The sequence below is a fragment of the Cavia porcellus genome, unplaced genomic scaffold, assembly GCF_034190915.1.
Source record: "Cavia porcellus strain 051 isolate PalLab524CR breed Dunkin Hartley unplaced genomic scaffold, mCavPor4.1 scaffold_27, whole genome shotgun sequence".
Classification (NCBI taxonomy): Eukaryota; Metazoa; Chordata; class Mammalia; order Rodentia; family Caviidae; genus Cavia; species Cavia porcellus.
The window spans coordinates 32,336,851-32,358,857 of NW_026947510.1; the positions used below are offsets into that span (position 1 = coordinate 32,336,851).

The window sequence follows — 22,007 nt, forward strand, 5'->3', positions numbered from 1 at the left end:
GTAAGTAAGAATGTATTCACCTCAGATCTTCAGTTTAACTACTAATAAAAAGGATTTTTCTAAACGTGTAAAAGAAATAACTTCCTGAAAAATATTTATTTACAAGGTTTGAGAACCAAAATCAGAAAATAGATACAAAAATACCAATCTAAGACCTGGAATACTTTAGTTACAATCACACCAATTAAAATCAAACTAATAGATAAACTGCCAGCTGCCATTCCACATCGTAAATAATATAATACTACTTATTCACACACAAACACAGAAATACAGTTCTATTTTCTCCAAAGAAGACTCGACTGCTTGTGGGGAGGGGAGTGTCACACATAGGCCTCCTGCGTGTGTTAGCAAATGCTTTACCAGGAGGCTGCATCTTCAGTCTTTATAGAGAAGACTTTTGAGTAACAAAAAATATGAGTTTTGTAGTTCTTAAAATGTAAAATTATATTTGAACAATAAGCAAAAATAACAATAACTACTATAATAATAGCTAATAATAGTACTATTTTCTAGTACTTATGGAGTAGTTAGTATTAGATATTATGTTAAGCTTTTTACATATCTGAAAAATAAATATGGTTGAAACTAACAAAATTGCACATATCATGTGAATAAATGTGATTGGAAATTGATGTATTTATCCTGTGAACTGATAGGGTAATGTACAATGAAGATTCTTTTTAAATTTAGCATTATGAGTTAATATTTATGAAAAATTCAAAATTTGTGGTAAATATGTGAATTGAAATTTTAAATTATCGAAGCATAATGAATTATTTTTAAAAATTCAAATAATGGATTATTTTACAAAATTCAAATTTAGATAAAACAGTCCTTAACATTGCATCTCAAAGGTTATACATTTTCTCTAAAATTATTGTTTTGTGTAGTCTTTTTAAAATTTAACTTCTCTTTCATTGCTATTAACATTTCAGCTGGAGAAAGATGGCTGCATGACCCAGCTGATTAACACAGATGCTTTTGAATTCAATCGGGAAGGGTACCATAGTTACCTGGAAGTGCAAACTCTTGTCACAGAAAGTGGAACAGGTGACCCTCTCTAAGTACATACCCCACTAGCTACCCTGTCATTCAAACTGTCACCTAGGGACCAATTTCACAATGTTAATTATTCCTTGGGTAGGATATCACTTTCTCCAATCCAAAATCTTAGTGTTTCTTTAAAGTTTATTAAATGCCTATTGATGAATAGATAAATATTAAATTCAATGTGATTAAATGAGAAGTCAGAGTACTAGTTATTGGTATGCAATGGGTGTTTTAGATACTTATATATTCTCTTTCTCTAATCATTCCACAAATAAATATAACTGAAAATATAAATATTATTTATAAAATTTCATGGGATACACAGAATCTTAACAAGGGAAATAGAGTATAGTCTTGGAAGAATATTTTACCAGGCCCCTGAAAGCTAATGAAATATCTTTATCTCATCACCAGAAATGTATTTCTGATGATTAATTATCTCTGACCTATTGTCTCTCTTCCCTAAGTAGAGAATTACAAGTTCTATTTCTTGAAATGTACTTTTTCTACTCTGACCACTGTCTTCTATCAAGATAGACTTTAACTCAGGCATGTGACATTTCAACAAAATTTCTCTTCATGAGATATTAAATAGCAATATACTTTTATCAATATTCAAAGTTTTTGTTACATCTGTTGTGACATCCAAAGCAAATTAAAGTATTTTGTAAGCATTTAGTGGATAATTAAATTTATCACATTAAACAAAGCAAAAAATAAAAGAATACTTCACGTAATAACATCCATTAAAAACAAAATTATAGAAGAGTCTGAAACTCAATGTTAAAAATGTATTATAAAATTACATATATTTATATATACAAGTAGCAAATTAGTGTATATATTTATCTACATACATAATCCAAACTATATTAATATAAATGACAATGTAAAAGTTAAAAAACTTGAAAATAGTCTAAAATATTACATTTATCTTTCTTTGGAATGTTTAATAATTCAAATTATTTGCTTTAAAATGTTACATTTCTAATGATACAAATAATACTAATTTCTAATGATTACTTTTCTTATAGTGAATAGATCAAAATGCATATTTTAAGCAGAGACAAATTTTTTGAATAATTCTTTAAAAATAATGGGAAATTAATAATTCTGAAGTGATAACTGAACTGACTAATCTGTGAACAGCAGTTGAGACTAACCAGTTATTTTGATGTTTTTCATCTTTAATCATTTTCCTTATAAAAAGATATCTGAAGAAGTACCTATGTGTTCAAAACTGCTAAGGAAAAAGAAACAACTGACAGAAAGGGGGACTTTCGTGGCTTTTTTGTTCTGTGATTCTGGTTACTGTTTGATAATATTTTCCTAATAACACTGAATTTACTGCAGGTGTCCAGATGACAAAAAACAGGAACATATTCATAGATACATCAATGGTGAAAATGAATTTTGAGAATATGGATACATTCTACAAGCAAGGACTCCCTTATTCAGGCCAAGTAAGAGAAGCAGTAATTAATTCCTTTATATGTTCCTTCATGATGTCAGCTCTGTGCTGAGCACTGTAGGAAATTATTCTAAGAGACCCAATTGTCTGTCTTAAGAGTACGGAAAGAAAAATAAAAAGACAGAGACAGACTGTGTCAGTGGCTGGGAAGTCGATGTCTCCAGATGGATCCTCCACCACTCCCAAAGCAGCCAGCATTGCTTGTACTGATAAGACAATGGTACACATTTTGGCAAATAACAATGGCTTAACAGACATGTTAAGAAGCAAAATAATTTTTGTGTTTTGGAAAATTTGGTTCTATGTCAATATAAAGACTGAAACAACATTAAAGAGACAAGGTGGGAAGGCAACTACATAATGATAAAAACATTATGAGAAATTCGTATAAAGCAATAACAAAAATGAATATGATAAATTTGAGGCAATTATGTTAAAAAGATAAAAATATTTTATCAGTGATTAAGAACTCTAGGAAAAGAAGACCTCTAGGATTACCAGGCTGTTTGTTTTCAGTAACTGAATAACCATTAGTTACTCAACCGAGTCATTCACTAAAATACATAAAAGGAAAAAAGAAGCCAAATGAAGTAGTAAATCATTTGATTTGAAAGATTTTTGTAGTTTATTATAAAATATGTAGTATATATGGACCAAGTTTTCAAAGATCTTTATAGGTAGAACAAATAGTATTTAGTGTCATCAATATAGCCATCATATATGATACATACTCAGGAGGAGAAGCTGAAACTACTCAGGAAATGCCTTCAGCCAGAGAGAAGCGTTCACAATGGAGCATGGCAGATTCCATCAAAAATGGATTTTTAAATTTACTAAATACTTGAGAAACTTATTTTCTTCCTCTTATGCAGATTAAGTTGCTTCGTCCTGATGACTCTCCCATTCCAAATGAAGTTATCCAGTTGCACTTAGGAGACAAAATTGTGGGCAACTACACCACAGATACACACGGCATTGCTCATTTCTCCTTTGACACATCTAAGATCACGTACCCAAACATCACCTTGAAAGTAAGTTGTCCCAAGGCAAGTAGAGAAAAATCAAAGGAAAGGTATTAGCAAGTGAAGGTTTAAATATGTGCTAAATTTTTTGTATGGGACAGAAATGAAAATATGCATGTTATTGTGAACCTAGAATGCTGTGAGGCAGTTACATAGTTATTAAAATGAATAAGGGACCGTGTTATACATTCTGTAGAAAGGATACATTTATTGAAGTATATGAAGGAGAAACAGCTGAAGGTCAGCAACACTTCATTCTCACTGTGAAGCTAGAAAGACAATTGCGTTTCCATAGATGGAAACACTTGAGAAACCTTGTAATCTACTTCCATAAAATGATTTAAAGAACTTCTCTGAGTACATTCAATACTGAACTAACCTACTATCCAGAACTATTAAGTATCAGAGATTCTAAAATATTTCTGATTTCCTCAGACTTGTGTATTGTTAATGGTGAATCACCATGTTTAGAATAATAACCCTCTTCCATTTCACAAAATCTTTTTCATGTTTCACCAGAAACCCTTATTATCACTATAAAATCGCCTCTGAATTCACAATTGACAAGAGAGTAATACTCATATACATACCAGTAAAATTATAATTTTAGTACAGAGTATAGAAAAATATTTACTATATTATTGAGCTAATATTTAAATGAATTATTAATACAAAATCATGCAAAAGTCTTCCAAAAGTATAACTAGAGAGTGGGTATGATGAACTGGGTTAGAATTCAACAAGAATGGTCTTGAAACTTTCCTGCAGAGGGGGAACAGCACTATAAGATGACCTTATCAAATTTTTTTTTATATATTCTTTCCTTTTCTCTAAATATAATTGCAAATTTCATCCTCTGTCTAGGCAACGTACAAGGATAACAAAAACTGCAAGGCTCATGGATGGGTGTTGCCTGAATACCCTACACCAGAGTATTTTATACACAGATTTTACTCCAGGACTAACAGCTTCCTAAAGATTGTCCCAGAGAGAGAAGAGCTGAGATGCAACCAGCAGAAGCAAGTGACAGTGCACTATCTTGTCAACACAAAAGACCTGGAAGATAAAACCTATACAGTGAGCTTCAATTATGTGGTAAGAAGTGAAAACATCCTTCCACACCCAAAAGTGTTTCCTGGCTTTCAAGTTTCTTTGAATTTGATGTAAATGCATATATCGAAATATCACCAAAAAACTTCAGAGTATGTACAGAAGAGAAAATTATAAAACTGAAGTTTCTATCAAAAACAACAAAAAAAAAGATTACAAGGAGGACCACCTTGCCACAACCCATAATAACTTCATCATTCTCATGACCAACTTCCATTGGTACATAGCTCAGACAAAATCATCATTCTGAAATTTACCTGCTGTATGTTACTTTTTGAAATCCATTAAGCTCTAGTTAACCTAAAAAATTTGGGGAAGATTCTGTCTCATTATAGAGTTGTTAAAAATAATAGATGACATAACATACATAAAGCCCTTTGCTGAATTCCTAGCAAGTGAAAGACAAATATCAGTTTTCATTATAATCAATTATTAGGATAAATTATTAGTTTACATTACCTAAATGAATGCACAGTCCTTCATCAAGATGGATGTTGATGGTATAAAATTAATGAAACAGTTTAACTCAGTCAAAAACAATTATTGAATGATCTCCATACCCTTGATACTGTATTAGGAAGTATAATAATGGTGTATAACTGATTATAACTGGTTACAAAACATAAATTATAATGACATAAGTGCGACATATGAAACATATAAGGCCACTAAGTTGATCCAGAAGAATAAGAGATTAATTCTCATCACAGTATGGAAATAATACTTCTCAGAGTGTGATCCCAGGCTAGGAGTGCTAGTATCACTTAGAAATAATGACAACTACAAATTCCCCAGCCCCATCTTCAGCCTAGAGAATCAGAAACTGAACAAGTTCTCCTGCTGACTCTGATGCACTACAGTTTAAAAACCACAGAGGGGCCCGGAGGAGTGACTGTACAAAGCAGTACAGAAATTCTGCAGCATTTCAACAATAATACGAGCATGCGAGTATGTGAGGAGTATAAAACAGACTTGAATGAAAAGCTGAACTTCTCAGTCCTTTTAAAGACACGCCAACATCTGCTTTCGCCTCCTCCTTTCACATCGCCCCACCCTTGCTCATCTTGCTATCCAAGTTCCTAATTCTCCCACTCCAGAGTCCAGCCATTCCGCAGGGTGGTGGGGAGAGTGGATCTGCTTCCCACTTGGAACTTTCTGATGTTTCTCCACTCCGATGAGGCCTTTACATTTACCTCCCGTGGTTTTTGTTTTAAAGGATGGCTCAGGGTTACATATGCTTAACATAATTAAAGAAACGATTTTCCTTCTTTACTTCTCTTTCTTTCCTTCCTTCTTAAATCTAGAAACTTAGAGTGATATTTTTCAAAAACAAGATGATTTTAATCCCCTAATGGAAATATATTTGATAATTTGCTAAATATAAAAAACATAAATTAACACTAACCTTTTCTCTGCCTGCTCTGGAACTAAAGTAGGAAAGCCCTTTGTATTCCATTTTTATTTTTCCAACCCGCCCCCTTTAATATGGCCTCCTCACATGTACTTGCTGATGCCCACAGTTCACTTCCTGGTTCTTCATCCACTCAGGCATCTTGGGCACTATGTGTTTCTGTTTCCCATTGGACTTACCTGCTCCCCAAAGTCACAGGGACCTGTCCTGCTCTATCAAAAATCTCCATGTTCTGATTCTGTACTCCCTGCCAGTGAAAGCCTACAAAAACCCTAGAGCATGAGCTGGGAGGCCTGGCTTTCTTTGTTGTTGGGAGGCAGCCAGGCCAAGGCCACCTGTGTGAAACAAAGCTGTTGGCTGCCTCCAAACCCTGGGTGTCCTTTGGGTGTTTCTGCTTGTTCTAGCAGAACTGCTCGGCTGGCCAACCTCATTCCTCATCATTCTGCTTTGCAGCTTTCTCTACTGTGGACTTGAAAGACCTTCTTTCACAAGTTGTGCAGACTCTTAAAATCTTCTCCAGTTTGTTCCCGTGGCTCTCCCAATGCTGCACCCTGTTTTCCTAGTAGATTTTGACTCATCATCCCTCTCTAATTAGAAATGAAACTTTTTTATCTCTGGTAGTTCTACACTTGTTTTCCATAATGAACTTTATTTTTCCTTATACCACTTAACAGATTCTGTGCTTATATCCTTTTGTATGTGGTTGTGGAAGTCACTTGTCTCCTTGTTATTCGCAACCCTCCATCACCTTTGGACTGTTTTGTTGTCTGTTATTGTGTGCATTTGCCTGGCATGTTACACATCCCAGAGGTGGCGTTCATTACAGTACTGTGGTGTAAACAGTGGAAGCCTAATGAGTTGAATTAAGATTTTAAGGGTCAGCATAACTGTATGGCCTGGGGTGATTATCAGTGCTTCTGTTTATTTCATCTGTGATGAGAGCTGTCTTATTTTGAGAAGTCAGTGAGTTAAGGACTAAAAGTCCTCCCACAGGGCCTGGAAACCTCATTTATGATGAGCTTTATGTCTCTTTGTAATATTCTAGTACCAAATACAATATTTGGCAAGTAGTACAGGTTCTGTTTTTAGTTTTTTGTTTTCTTTCACTGAATTAATTATCCAAGGTTGGCTTCCCAGAGAGCTAAGTAATTTTAGAGATTTAAGAAACACTAAAGTAAAATTATTTGCTCTACCAATTTCAGATTGCATGAGTTTATGGAAGTTTTATAGCTCTCCAAATCTCAGTATCTTTTCTAATAATATTCTAAAATTTTAACTTAAATCTACAATTTAAAAACTACAACAAACTATAATAACTTGTTTAATAAATTTCAAGTCTCCTGCCTGTCCATTGGAGATCACAATCCAAATATGCTCGAGTACATTTGCACAAGTTGCTGACAAAGATGAAATGAGAGAAGCAATTTTTTTCAAATTTTGGATCTAGATGGATGAGCAGGTCTTTCCTATACTTTACAGATTAAACACATCTCTCAGAAAACTCTTCAAGAACTCTCCCTGGAAGGCTTCTGTATAAATTTGTTTCTTTAACGTACATAAATTTAGATGTATTCAATGCTTAAAAATATAAATAAAAAGCATGTTTTTCACATACAGTTGAAATGCAATATAGACCATTAACTTGCTTAACAGCAAATTAATATAATTACTAGGGTCATGTGCTCATTTACAAGTATCCTGAGCACAAGGGCAAAGATTTGTATTGTATTTTCAGACTGAAAACAGATAAACCACATAAGTTTATAGTTAAACGAGGTTTTGTATCTATTCCCTAAACTTTATCATAATATCTTTAATTTTCTAGGTGATTTCAAAAGGTGTAATCATTCTTCATGGACAACAGAAAATTGAGATCAAGGCTGATGGTGAGACCTCTGACTTTAGCACACGATTTAATGTAACCACAATGCTTTAATTGAAGTACATTTGATGTTTTTAATACTTTTCTTTAAAAATCACATCCTGTGCATTTTAGGCCTGTTTGCAACCCCAAACTATCCTAAAAATATATATAAAGGCATATGAATAGTAGGTACAATTCCAAATCAAAAAGGAAAGTCACTTAACAGTATTTATAGTGCTAATTATATTCATAACACTATTACAAGACAGACTCATTTGTCCTTCATTTCTTTTTTAAGAAAGACATATAGTTTTGCTTTCAAACAAGAAGAAATAAAACTGAACAAAAACTTCAAAGCTTGGTCAGTGTCCAACATTTCCTTTCTTTTACCATTTACAGAGCAGGTTATGAACTCTTCTTAGATAAGCTATTAAATTTAGGGGACTCACTGGCAGGAGATGGAGGTAGCTAGAACCCAGTGGAGGGTCTCTGCAAAATGAGAATTAACAGTCTCACCAAGGCACTTTCTCTCCTTGGCCTTTTCTTTCACAGCTATGAAGGGCGTATTTTCCGTTCCGGTAGAGGTTAGCATGGCGTTGGCGCCCTCTGCAGTTATGTTGGTGTATGGCTTGCATCCTGAAGGAGAAATGATCGCAGACACCACCAGATTCCAGATTGAGAAGTGCTTCAAAAATAAAGTGAGAAAAAAAGAAAAAGAATCGTTTTTCAGACTCGTTCAACTTATTGGTAAACTAAAGAGAATTTAGAAATGTGTTGGGCTTACACTTCTATTTTTCTGTGTTGCAAAATGGGAAATAAAGGAAAGCTAGAATGGGAACGTCAACATGTTAAATCACTAAAAAAAAAAAAAAGAATTGTTGCACACACTGTGGATGTCTTTCCTGTCATTTTAAGTTATGCATGCAAGTAAAACAATTATTCACACCGAAGCCTTTTCAGAGTAAACCAAAGGATCATTTTCCCATATGATTTGCAATCTCTTCACGCCTTTGTTTAATTTCATTTTCAGGTTAACTTAAATTTTTCTAAAGAAAGAAGTTCCCCGGGATCCAGCGTCAGTCTGCAAGTCTCCGCTGCTTCAAACTCTCTCTGTGCTCTTCTAGCTTTAGATCAAAGTGTGTTGCTGCTGAGGGATTACGGTCAGCTGTCTGCGCAGAGTGTGAGTGATGAACATTACCTTGATTTACCGCCAACTGTAGATATCTATGAAGACCTTAAATAAGCTAAGGAATAAGCAAATTGGCCAGAATTTAGGGAAGAAAAATAGGCTAGAAATCATGAGAAATAACCTCTAGTTAGTTACTGGTTGCACAACTTCCTTTGTGCTAACAGTAACCATTACTACTTTTTAAAAATGTTTTACATTTTATTTTTACCCCTTTAAAAATACATTAGCTGAATGTTTACCACTCAACAATGCTTTCCTAAATGTTCTGATACCGAATACATTGTTTAACTTTAATCTCATATTAAACATATAGAATTAATACAATCCCTCTTTTGACAAATAAATAATCTTAGGCGCAAGATTTAATATATTTTGCAAATAATGTCTTTAAAAGAGTCATCAAAGAATGTCAATTTTAATACTGAACATTAAAATCCACTATCTTGTGTAACAGCTAGTTTCAAAACTAATCCATCAATTGTTTAACTAGTTAAACAATATTTCAGAGTCTTTGCAGCTCTGAGATGCTATTGTTTCTCAGTATGTATCTATTTGTATACTGCTTGTGAGAAAAAGAAGAAATTGCTTTCTTCAAAAAAAAAGCTTGATTCCTTTCTATCATTTAGGTGTATAATCAACTATATTACAAGCAACTATATGGCTATTATTTCAAAGGACTTGACTTAGAAGATGGCCGTAAAGAGCCTTGTCTAGGAAATGAACAAATCCTTTATAAAGGAATTTATTATACGCCTACATGGGCTGACTTCGGAAATGATGCTTATGACCTTGTGAAGGTAAGATAACTAGTTCCTAAAATGGTAACTATGTGTGAAAATATATTAACAAGTTGAAATTAAAACATTAAGGAAATTATCATCATGTGAGTTTGTAATCCAAGAATGTTTGTTCAAAACACTAAATTATAATTACTATTAATATCTGAGAACTAGTAACTCAGAAACTATTATGTTAGAAAAATTAATATAAAGTTTATAATAATCTTAGTAATAAAATAATATTGCATAATTATAATAATATTTTAAAGAATTAATTATGTACTTGAGAGAATTTGTTTCACTGACAGTGTTGTATGCACTTTATACTACCTGGTATATAAGTGCCCAAACATTCTACTCCCATGTCTACCCCTGAATTTAAATTCTAATATATTAAAGTGTGTACATTTTTGAAGTGTTTACAAGTGAGGTATTATCCATAGTCTAGCAAAAATGCCAAATTCAATGTAGTGACCAGATAGCAGAGAGTGATACGAGCTGGAGTTCTTTTTTTCCTCTCTGGTTTAAAGTTTTTCAACAACCAGAAAAAAAGTCCTGAAATTTTTTTTAAAAATCCTTAGGTAAAAGAAACACAGGAAATTGAAAACATAGACTTTAGAAAATGGTCATAAAATACCTCTACATGTGTGACCTTTAGGTCTGGATAGGGACATAAAAATAGGAACAAAGTTAAAAGTTTACACAGAACTGGTCCACACTGTTAGTCACTGCTGCTGTGTAATCTGAAACCTATTTTATCTTGAAAGGCAATGGGATTAAAGGTTTTTACCAACTCTCATCTTCGGAAACCAGTGCTGTGCCAGAATTCAAAACGTCGGATAATCTATGGAGATATTTCAACAAGTGAGTCTTGTATGTCAAGGGCAGCTGATCATTTATAATCTCATAACTCATATAAACCAATTAGAGAAAGAGGGGAGGATGTTGCCCTATTTTATCTTGTTTTTTAATTCATTCAGTGTACCTGTCACATCAAATGTTAGAAACATAATAAGAATAAAGCAGGCAATGGCTATGGTCCCTCTTCGCACTGTAGGGTGTATTTTTATTTTTCCCCCTTTTTACTTGGCCTAATCTTGCTCTGAGGTGCCCTTTTTCCCCTACCCTTCTGTTATTTTCCTAGCTCTGATACATATGAAACTGTCACCATAAGAATAAAAAGAATAAGGAAGGCAAATCTTTATGTATGTGGAGCTGATGTCGAATTTGGGGTGCCAACGATATATAAATAGCATCTTTTTAGATAATAACAAGTATTCTGGTAGTTAATATTTCCTGAATGTTTGCTAGGTGCTGGTAATGTCCTGAGAATTTTCAAATGTCAACCAATTTATTCATCACAGCTTTAAAAGGTTATAAAACTATTATCTCTAATTTACCAATGAAAGAAATAAAGAATACAAGGTACAATAGACAGTAAATAACAGGGAAGGGATTATTATCAGGCCTTCTGGCCACAGGTACATATTACTTTATTATGTTGTACCATCACTCTCAGGACCACTATAAATAAAATAAAACAAGGTAAATGTAGACTATGTGAACTCTATTTAAAATAGAATTTTCAGGGGAAAAAAATCCCTATGAAGAGGTGACTTTTAATCAGAAACTTGAATGATCTGGAAGAATTTCAAGATTGGCAAAAATATTGCCATGAAATGAAGCAAATAGGTAAAAGCTACAGGAAGAGATATTTAGCTTCACCAAAAATCAAATAAAAACTGAAAACTCTGAAGAAACTGATGAACTTACTAATAGCAAAAAGAAATGAACAAAAAATGAAATAATTATAATTATCCAAAAGTAACAAAATAGAGGCACATCGTAGGCATTAGAGAGATCATAATATGGCACACCCATTGTGTGTGGTCTAGAAAGGCATCTGTCTTCTACCCCAGCAACTAAACTTGAAGTGCATCAAGACAAGAGTCTGTAAGAGGGCATGCGTGTTATGGGATGTCAAGCACATTGTCGTCACCTGACAACTCAGGTGGTCATTATTAAAAAGACAGACTAAATATTGTGCAGTGAATAAATACTATGGAACATTTTGCAGCATTAAGAATATAAGTAAATTTTAAGAACAAATTTTAAGGTGTAAAAGAAACAGTACCTGTAATATTGTTTGCATGCATGTAAAATAGACACATTAAACAAAATTTTGTATTTGTCAAGTATGTGGACATATCTAAGATGTATGCAAAATCATTATAATGCTAGTGAATAAAAGGAGCAGTTCACCAGGAAAAATGGATAGCTCACATTTAAATATTTCTGTAGTATGCTTCATGCATGTTATTTTATGTTTGCTTAAATGTAATATGAGTTAAAAATAGCAAAAAGAAATGAAGGCAACTAAGTATATATACAGGCGTATTTCCAAAGAAAGCAAATGACAACTCTAGCTAGTTGCTGGCTTGTGGTGGGCCGCCCAGGAGCCTGACCCAATTTGATGGATGCATAAGTGCTAAAACTGCACAACTCTTTTGTGACTGATACCAGAAACAGACCACTGTAATAACACATGCACATGAAATGGACTGGAATTGTGAAATCAGCCTAGATGTGTCTCCAGACTTACAGCCAAACTTCAGAATAAAAATCTTAAGACTCTCCAGCTGTTGCCATTTAAAGGCATCCATAAAATCTCCTACTGAATACATTATCTCAAGAAAGAACTCTAAATTCCTGAGCAGTATTATTCTTGAAAGACGCTAAAGCACAATTTGTAACAGCTGAATCTTGGAAACAACCCAAATGCTCAAATGCCCAAAAACCAAGAAATGGATTTTTTAAATATATAGTTTATTTATACAGTAGAGTAGTACTCAGCCATAATGAAGGAAAAGTTGAGACATTCATAGATGGGATAAATGAAGGAAGGGAAAAGGAAAAAGTATATGCATATACACAAAAAAAGATAGTTATTCAGATAGTTTCTCTTAGTTCATTGAAAACAAAGGTTTGTGCTAATATTGTTTGGGCAATATTTCATGCCTATATCTTGTACTCTGAATAATAGTATGAGATAACAATGCACAATGTATTAATTATTGTTACCCTCTTATTAGCCTGTTCTGAAATTCTATTGTATTGCTGTTTTTATTTTTTCTCTTTAAAAAATGTACTACTGAGACTTATATCAATAATTCAGTAAATGATAACTGCTTCTATTATTAAATGTTATCCTTAAAACCTAACTTCACTTAATAAGAAACTTTTTTGACCTCATGAATATATAATAGCTAATTATTTTCCCTTTCTCCAGATCAATTTTAATTTTTATTTTCTTTTTAATTAGCAAAAGTAATTGCATTTTTATAGAGTTTCAGTACATGAATACATTCTAGAATGAATGATCTAATCAGGCTTATTAGCACGTATAATACTTCAAATATTTATTGTCTTTTTACTCAGCATGTCTAACATTTTCTCTGTTAGCTGAATCTTCAAAATTACTAGCAGGTTCAGATGTTGGTGCTGCTGGACTTTATCAAGAAACTGTGAGGAAATTATTTCCTGAAACTTGGGTTTGGAATCTTATCACAACTGAGTGAGTCATTATTATTATTGCTTTTGTCATTATTTTTCATTTATGTTTTCTATTTCCCTGATAGAAAATATTCATAGCATGTATCAGTCTCTCAAAGTAAATGGGCCCCAAATATTGAAAATTAAGAAGCTATGTAAAAAAAATTCTGCAGTCTTTAATAGGTTTCTACTACATTTCCTTTTCCCTTTTATATTCTCCTTTTATGTCTTTCTTATTTCCATTTCTCACTCTGTTACTTTTTTAACCGAAACTTTATTTATTTATCTATCTACTTAGTTATCTATCCATATGCATATAAAAACTTTCAATGAAAAACAGCATCATGCTGATTGGTTACATGTAAAACTGTGAAGCATGTACACCTATGACACTTATATACTCAGCCATTTCAATAATATGAATTTCCCCCAATTGTTCTAATTTTTGTCACTTATATTTATTAAAATTTAATTTTGTTAAAAAAAAACTTGAATGGGACAGTACGAAACAGTCTGAAATTTTATTTTCTGCTGTATAATACTCATCAAATATGTATGGATATAAAGGAGAAGAGGAGAGAGAAGAAATAAAATGTCAAAAGGGAAATAGAGGAAGAAGAAATCATGAAAATGGGGAAGGAAAAATGGAGGTTGAGAAAAACGAGTTTCTAAATAAGTGTTAAAATTCAAATATGAGGCTAAGGTGTACATTTTAAACTTGAAAACTATTTATGGGACTCATATTTCTAAAACTATCAGTAAAGTTTAATAAATGTGCTTTAAATAAATACACTTAGTTTAATAGTGTTGAACAAAGGAAAGAATGCAAAGTCAATAGAATGCTCTAATTATACATCGTACGGGTAAAAATCTGCCTTCAATGTAGCCTGAATTTCCTTGTGTAGTGCCACAGGAGTCGCCAACCTGAGTCTTACTGTTCCTGATACCATTACACAGTGGAAGGCCAATGGCTTCTGCATGAATGACAACACTGGATTTGGCATCTCCCCGACTGTCACCCTGACAGCCTTTCAGCCCTTCTTTGTGGAAATCGCCTTACCCTATTCAGTGGTTCAAGGAGAATCATTTATTCTGAAAGCCAGTGTGTTCAACTATCTGAACAGAAGTGTCCAGGTACTAACTCAAATCTTCTTAGAAATTGCCGTTTTATTTCCTGTGTAAACTATTTTTAAATTTCAGTTGAACTTGTCTTCCCTAATTTTTTAAACATATTGCTGGCTGTATGAACCATTCAGTGCAACTGGGAAATATGTATCATTCTATCTTGATGGCTGGCTGACCATAAAAGAATTTAAGACAAGCCCTAGTATTTAAGTTAACTTTTTCCAGGTGTGTGAGAGGAGAATGAGTGGGAATGTCTGGATGAAGAGATATTTTTCACCTTCAGTTATCCAACATAACCAAGAATTTTATATGTAAGACTTTCTAAAGCAAAAGGACTGATGAAATAATTGTACTACATGTTAAGCAGATATTTTAATTATTTACCTTTCTCCTTTGAATTACCTGAGGATGTACTGAATATGTATACCTCTTAGTGGTTGACTTTAGACAGCTAGGCAATATCTATCAATTTTATAGCATAAAAATCCCAGAAGTTTAAGTTTGAGTTCACCTATTAGTTTTTTCACTGTCTAGTTTACCACCCTCTCTCAGCCTCAGTTTGTTAGTGTGTAAAATGTTACCATTATATATTTGGTTCAGTGCTTATGAGAATTAAATGGTATAACAGTGAATCTTGTACAATGTACTATAAATAGGCATTGTATTTGGTTTTTTCTATATAATTTTATATAAACAAGTTTCAACACTATCTATACTAAAAATATGGTCCTTGATACAATGTACTAGCTTTATCTTTATATAAATTTCCAACGGTATAATCCCAAAACTAACCTTCTTTTGACATCCAGTTAATGCAACATCAATAAATGGTAGGTGCAGCATGACATATCCAACATGACAAGTAATGTACACAATCAACGTATTTTTACTTTCAGTGACCCTGTTTAATAAGGCCAAGATATACCTCAGTGCTAGAACATTTACCTGCATGCAGAAGGCTCATAGTTTAATCTCCAGCACCAGAAAAACTAAAACTGAACATTTAAAAAATGAAAATCTATTGAGCTTTTCAGGGTGCAGCAGTGAGAAAATATACATTTTTAGAAAAAATAACACCATGTTTAATAATCAAGGAAGTTTGTGTTACTTATTTGTTAGTAAAGTTTTTTATTTGTGAATGAGTTAGGATGAACTGTTCTAGACATCTTGTATGTTACTTGCTATACATACGCAGTTACCATAAACTGTAGATGATGCTGGTTTCAATTTATAAATAAGAAAAAGGAAGCTATAGCTTATAAGAACATATTATATATATCCACCCAGATTGTTCATAATACTTGCTTATTTTGCTATAAATTTCAAAAGAAATCTATTGTTGATTATGTCAATAAACTATTGACTGACTTTTCAAAATAGGTCAGATTATTATAATTAATTAAAAGGATGTTGATAGTTCTTCATGATTTGAAAACCATCCTTCCCACAGCATAAAATGTGAAAGCTAGGAAATTTATTCTAGCTTCTCAAATATGTGGGTGTCCTACATTTATGCATGCAAAGGTTTAAATCTTCCTTCTCTCTTCTTGTTTCTCTCTTCTTCTCTCCTTCTCTCAGATTAATACTGAACTGAAAGCATCTAATCTTTATGAAGCCAAATTTCTCTCAGCTAATAAGGAAAATGATTATACAAGGAGCAATGAGAAAAAATCTTTGAGCTGGCTGGTTACCCCACATAAGCTGGGTAAGATTTGTGGTTACTGCGTGTTTTTACATTCATTTGTACATTGTCTAAGAGATTATTCTACTGTTTCCATGCCATAGCCAATTTACCCACTTCTTGGTACTAGTACTTACCTACTTTCCTATTCCAATTACCTGGCTTTTTCTCTCTTACAACCCAAAATGAATCTACCTGGGTCCAGGGTTGGGAAGTTGGAATCAAGTTCTGCAATAAGTTAAGAATTCATATTTTTAACACTTTAACAGCGTTAAAGTGTTTTGATTATTTTAGTAGTTTACCTCAACTTGAGTAAAAAATGATCACCGCATGCTCGAATCTCTATTCTAATAATTTTACCATTTATATTTTTGCCATTTCAGGTGTGATCAACATCACTATTACAACGAAAACCCTTCAGAACAGTGACTATGGGAAAGGATCATCCCTTGATCAGGACATTGGCTGGAAGGATACATTGATCAAACCATTGTTGGTAGAGGTAGGACCTCAAAGTAACATTTATCTAAATTTATATTTATTCCAACACTATTCACAACAGCTAAAATATAGAGTCAACCTGATTGCCCATTGTCAGAAAAATGAACGGAGAAAAGGCAGCATAAAATATACAATGGATTTTCATTCAATCATAAAGAATGCAATCCTTTCACTGGCAACAAAATGGATAGAACTGAGGGCATTATTATGTGCAAAATAAACAAGAGACAAAAAGACAAGTACCACAAGTTCTCTCTTCTATTAGAAGCTACAAAAAGTAGACTTGAAAATAGAATAACAGTTATTAGGGATTGAGAAGTGTGATAGGAATGGCAGACTTAAGTAGTGCATGGTGTATGTGTACATAGAAATAACACATGAATTCTATTACTGTGTATGATTAATACATATTAATTTTAAAAAATTAAAGACATGGAGAAAAAAATCTGTCCTTCAAAAACTTTGTAAAGAAGTATTAAGTATCACTTTCAAGGTTCAGAGAAATAGGAGTGATCCACTTATTCAAAAAATACAATATATTACTTTGATTAAATATTTAGAAAATTAGGCCAGGGACAGATATTTAGTCCACACTATGGAAAGAACCTTTAAAATAAAGTGCATAACATTCTTGAAATAGAATGATAAGATTTTGAAGCTTTAGACTTTTTAGTTAGTCCTTGCTTGCAATTTTAATGATATTTAACTGACAGAACATAAAATCACTGTTCAGCATTATCTTGTACCTTAAAATTCATATACTCATTATCTATAATAATTTTGGATGATTATTTGTTCTATTTAAATATTGTTATTAATATAAAAATTCTGAATTTACTTGATGTAAGATTGATTACAACTGCCCTCTGTTCTTCTCCCAACAATTAGCCCGAAGGTATTAAAAAGGAGACAACACAGGGATTGTTTATTTGCACCAATGGTAAGTAGACAACCGTACAGTCTTACTAACATGGAAGCGTTGTCTTTGTTTGGAAATTTAATTACATTATGCTTTCTTCTCAGAAATATGGCTACTGAAAAAGGTTAAGTTACTTACAAATAATAAAAGCTAACCATCCTACACACCAACGTAAATGTAAACATTTAGGTTTTCCATTTTCTCTACTCCCCAATTCAGAAATCCTAGCTCCTTGATTTTTGTTTAGCTCAACCCCAACTCTTACATTCTTCCTATCCAAGCTTTGATTTGGTCATTAAAATAATCACAATTATTAAAAGTATTCTGTCAAAAGACCACCACCAAAGTAGAATCATCACTACTTAATATGCGTTAATTGTAAACCTTCTCCTCCCACCCCCATCTTTGAGCCAAATAACGGCAAGTCTTTTTTGAGTTACCCTATCCTGAGTGGTTCACCATTTGTCCAGAGCTATGACTCATAACCATTGCCTAAAAATTTTTCCCCAAAATGCAACTCCTAGATTACCTTACAAATTATACAAAACAAAATAGAATGCTGTTATTATCTAATTATTTTATGATGGCAGCTATTTGTTTCTTTGTTTGAATGTTAGAAATATAAAAGACTCCTGAAATTAGAGAATTCAGACATCTCCACTTATTTTCCAGTATTTTATCACATTAAGGAGCACGCTCTGGTAAGGGAGGACTTTAACACCAGTGTAGGAAGCACACTGATTCTGGATTCATAAAACCTATGTTCAGACTCTGTGATTTATTATTTTGAATTGTGTGACATTCCAAATCTCCCATTTTTTGGCCTGAACCTCCTTTTCTAAGGGGCCAGGGAACACACCTGGTCTGTACATATACGTTATTTTGTAAATATCTAATTAAATAATATGTGTGAAAGTATATAATAAATTGTAATGTACTTTCCAAAATTAAGGTTTTATCATATGATATAATATAATTTCCCATGAAAAATTTTTTAATTAAATCTGATTAGTTATACTTCAAGAAATTATTTTGACCTTTTTCATGATTATTTTACAGTTTTGAATAATCAATAAGGAGGAACTAAGTTATTTAGTAATCAAAAAGATAAATTATCACTGACATCAAAACTCTCATTTTAAGATTAGAATTGTGAATTAATTAATTTTTCTGTTTCCTAGAATCCACGGTATCTCAACCAGTAGTGCTCACTTTACCAGAAAATCTGGTGAAAGATTCCCTCAGAGCCTATTGGACTGTTCTTGGTAAGTCTACAGTACTCTCACGTGAGGGAGTCAGACATGGGCTTGGAGGTAAAGGAAAAGGTGTGTCCATTTCTGCCATGGTTCTGCTTGTTAGTTTGTCATTTCTTTGGGTTCCATGTCTGCCCTCAGAACTTGTTCACTGAGGTAGACACCCAACTATAGGAACAACTCAAGTGTCAGAGCTTCCAAGACACTCACTTTCTGACCCTTCCCTTTTCTAAAGATCATTTTCATAAAATTTAGTGCAGGCATTGACTTTTTGCCTGGTTTCTCTTATATGATCACCCAGGTAAAGTTCTGGTATTTTCTCATAATCCAGTGATTTTTAGGGCATCTCACATACTTAACCAGTAAACAGTGATGTCAAACTCCTTTCAATTGGAGTTGCAGAACTCGGTAAGAGTAAGCAGCACTCCACACAAGTTTAATGGTCTTTGCAGGCCAATGACCAAAGCTATGCAAAACTCCTCACTGTTTAACTTGCGAGACCTAAGACACTAGAGCCTTAGCAAAGTGCAAACAACTAGAAAAATTTCTAGGTAATAAAAAATAACTATTGAACACTTCAATACATAAAACATAAATTATATGTAAAAATTTAAAGTTGTGTGTACCTGTAATTGTCTCATTTTTGAAAACCAGAAAACTACTCTCTCTCTCTCTGACTCACTCACAATTTCAAAAATATTTACTTCCATGATTTATTTCCATCATTTTTCACAAATCCTGACATGTTTAGTCTCCACACTCTCCTCATCACCTATGTACTTCCCGGGGGTAAGATTTAAATTGGAGATCTGAAGAATGCAGTGGAAGGGATTGTACTCAGTGCAGCATTGTGGTTAAATTCTGTATTGTTGTGGTGGGTAAAATACACACCACAAAAGTGCTAGTGATAGGAAAAGTAAAATAGAGCATCCTCCAAGATCAAAACCAAGCAACACCTGGGCTTAGTTGAGTTTCCACTTGAAGCACAATGATATCTTACCAATTCATGGTAAATATGAACCATCATATCCATGAAAATCATCCTAAATCATTTTTATTTTTGTGATCTAATTTGCAAATACTTTGATTTCCATTCACTTACTGTATGAGTGAATTCACTTTTGCTTACTTTCGTGAGGACTTTTGCACTGATGTTCATCAGGGTTATTGGACTAGTTTTATCATATACACTACTGTCTGACTTTGGTTCAAGGGTGACACTAGTCTCATAGAGTGAATTTCGATCTTTACCCTCCTCTTTAGCTTTTTAAAACTCTTTAAGAAGCATTGATTTTAAATATTCCCTAAACATTTTATTGAATTCACTGTGAAGCAATGTGGCCTTCAGTTCTTCCTTGTTGTGAAATTTTTGACTGTTTATTGTGGTTCATATTTCTATTTTTTCATGATTTTGTCATATTAAATTATTCGTTTCTTCCAGATGTTAGCCTACAGTTGGTAGAACTGTCACATGATTCTTTATACTTGTATGGTGTCCACTACAGTGGCTCCTCTTTCATGTCTGAATTTCTTTTTTGACTTTTTTTCTTATTCTAAGTAAGAGTTTGTCAATTTGGGTTATATTTTCAAAGACTGAAATTTTTAGAAAATGTTAGTGTCATTTATTTCTGCTGTGACAATTTCTTTCCTTTTAAATTTGGGGTCTTTGTTCTGTTTTGGTTTCTTCTGGTGACATGTTAGGTAGTTTATTTGAACTTTTCTTTTAATAAGATTAGCACTTTTACTGCTTTGTTATATCCCGTAAATTTTGGGATGCTTTGTTTCTACTATTGTCTGTCTCACGATATTTTTTATTTCTCTTTTGATCTCTTCTTTGACCCATTTGTTGCTCAGGAATGTTTATTTAGTTTCCACATATTGTGACTGTTATTGGTTTCTTCCTTTTACTAATTTATAGCTTTATACCCTTCTAGTCAGAAAAGATACTTGGGATGACTTTGATCTTCAAACTATACAAGTTCTTGGCAGTGACTAAGCAGAGCAGATAAGAAAATGATTCTCCCAAAAGCGTACATAGATTTAAGTTCCAGATTTAATTTATGCTGTATCGCTGTGAATAAATTGTTCAACATTTGTGCCTCATTCCTAATCTTTTTTGTAAACCTAGTAATATACTTCACAGATTATTATGCAAATTAAATTTAGATGCTAATATCCCACTAGATAAATGATAAGGCTATATAAGTGTTAGTTATTGGAAGAAAATGTGTAGGAAGTAGGGAAGTCCAGGATCTCTGAAACCATATTACCTGGACCTGATTCTACTGCATATCGTTTGGATGATGTTGGAAAAAATCTTTAATCTCTGTTTGTCTCAGTTTCCTATAGATCACAGGAGTAGTATTTATTTATATTGTTGTCCTTAGTACTGAATTTAGTATGGGTAAATTGCTCAGGATATCTGATACATGGTAAACATTTCACAAATGTTCATTTAGATCCAAATTCTGCCCCTTTTGATTGATATTTGGCATGGAGTTTCTGCTTCATCACGAAAGCTCTCAGAACTTTTGATTCCCACAAACATTTAGCCCTTCTGCTCTTGGCTGTGCTGCACTGGATAATGTATCTCCACATTTTATGATGAGTATCTAGCAAATACAAAAGAGCTCAATAATATAAAAAGAGTTTTCTTGAACATCATGCGACAGAAGTCATGAGCACAAGCTTATGTTTACCTTCTCAGTTTGTATGAAATTCAAATTAATTTGATTGTCTTTGCAGGAGACATTCTTGGTTCTACCATGCAAAACTTACAGAATTTCCTACAAATGCCTTTTGGTTGTGCAGAGCAAAATATGGCCTTATTCACTTCCAATATTTACATTTTGGACTATCTGAATCAGACTCAACAACTGACAGAAGAGATAAAATCCAAAGCTATTGGGTACTTGACTGCAGGTAAAGAATAAATTTAAAATATTCTCAGTTTAATATCTGAATCTTAGCTGTTTTGCTTCTTAATGCATGAACATATCTTTCTACAGGTATACATTCATTTATCTTCTTTATAATAAACACAGATATGCAGGTAATTGAATTTTTGTTCTTAACAG

At 33.0% G+C, this 22,007-nt stretch overlaps 1 protein-coding gene across 1 annotated transcript in view; it reads left to right on the top strand.

The window, feature by feature from the left end:
• Positions 1-22,007, top strand: part of LOC100728525 (ovostatin) — a 65,136-nt gene that overhangs the window by 26,226 nt on the left and 16,903 nt on the right. Inside the window, exons 9-24 of the mRNA XM_063238137.1 lie at positions 939-1,053; positions 2,407-2,516; positions 3,397-3,555; positions 4,411-4,641; positions 7,893-7,953; positions 8,484-8,629; positions 8,962-9,111; positions 9,747-9,917; positions 10,667-10,763; positions 13,362-13,473; positions 14,357-14,585; positions 16,155-16,281; positions 16,641-16,759; positions 17,647-17,698; positions 18,859-18,942; positions 21,676-21,852. Of these exons, the coding sequence (XP_063094207.1) occupies positions 939-1,053; positions 2,407-2,516; positions 3,397-3,555; positions 4,411-4,641; positions 7,893-7,953; positions 8,484-8,629; positions 8,962-9,111; positions 9,747-9,917; positions 10,667-10,763; positions 13,362-13,473; positions 14,357-14,585; positions 16,155-16,281; positions 16,641-16,759; positions 17,647-17,698; positions 18,859-18,942; positions 21,676-21,852 (2,140 nt within the window). The remainder of the gene's footprint in view (positions 1-938; positions 1,054-2,406; positions 2,517-3,396; positions 3,556-4,410; positions 4,642-7,892; positions 7,954-8,483; positions 8,630-8,961; positions 9,112-9,746; positions 9,918-10,666; positions 10,764-13,361; positions 13,474-14,356; positions 14,586-16,154; positions 16,282-16,640; positions 16,760-17,646; positions 17,699-18,858; positions 18,943-21,675; positions 21,853-22,007) is intronic.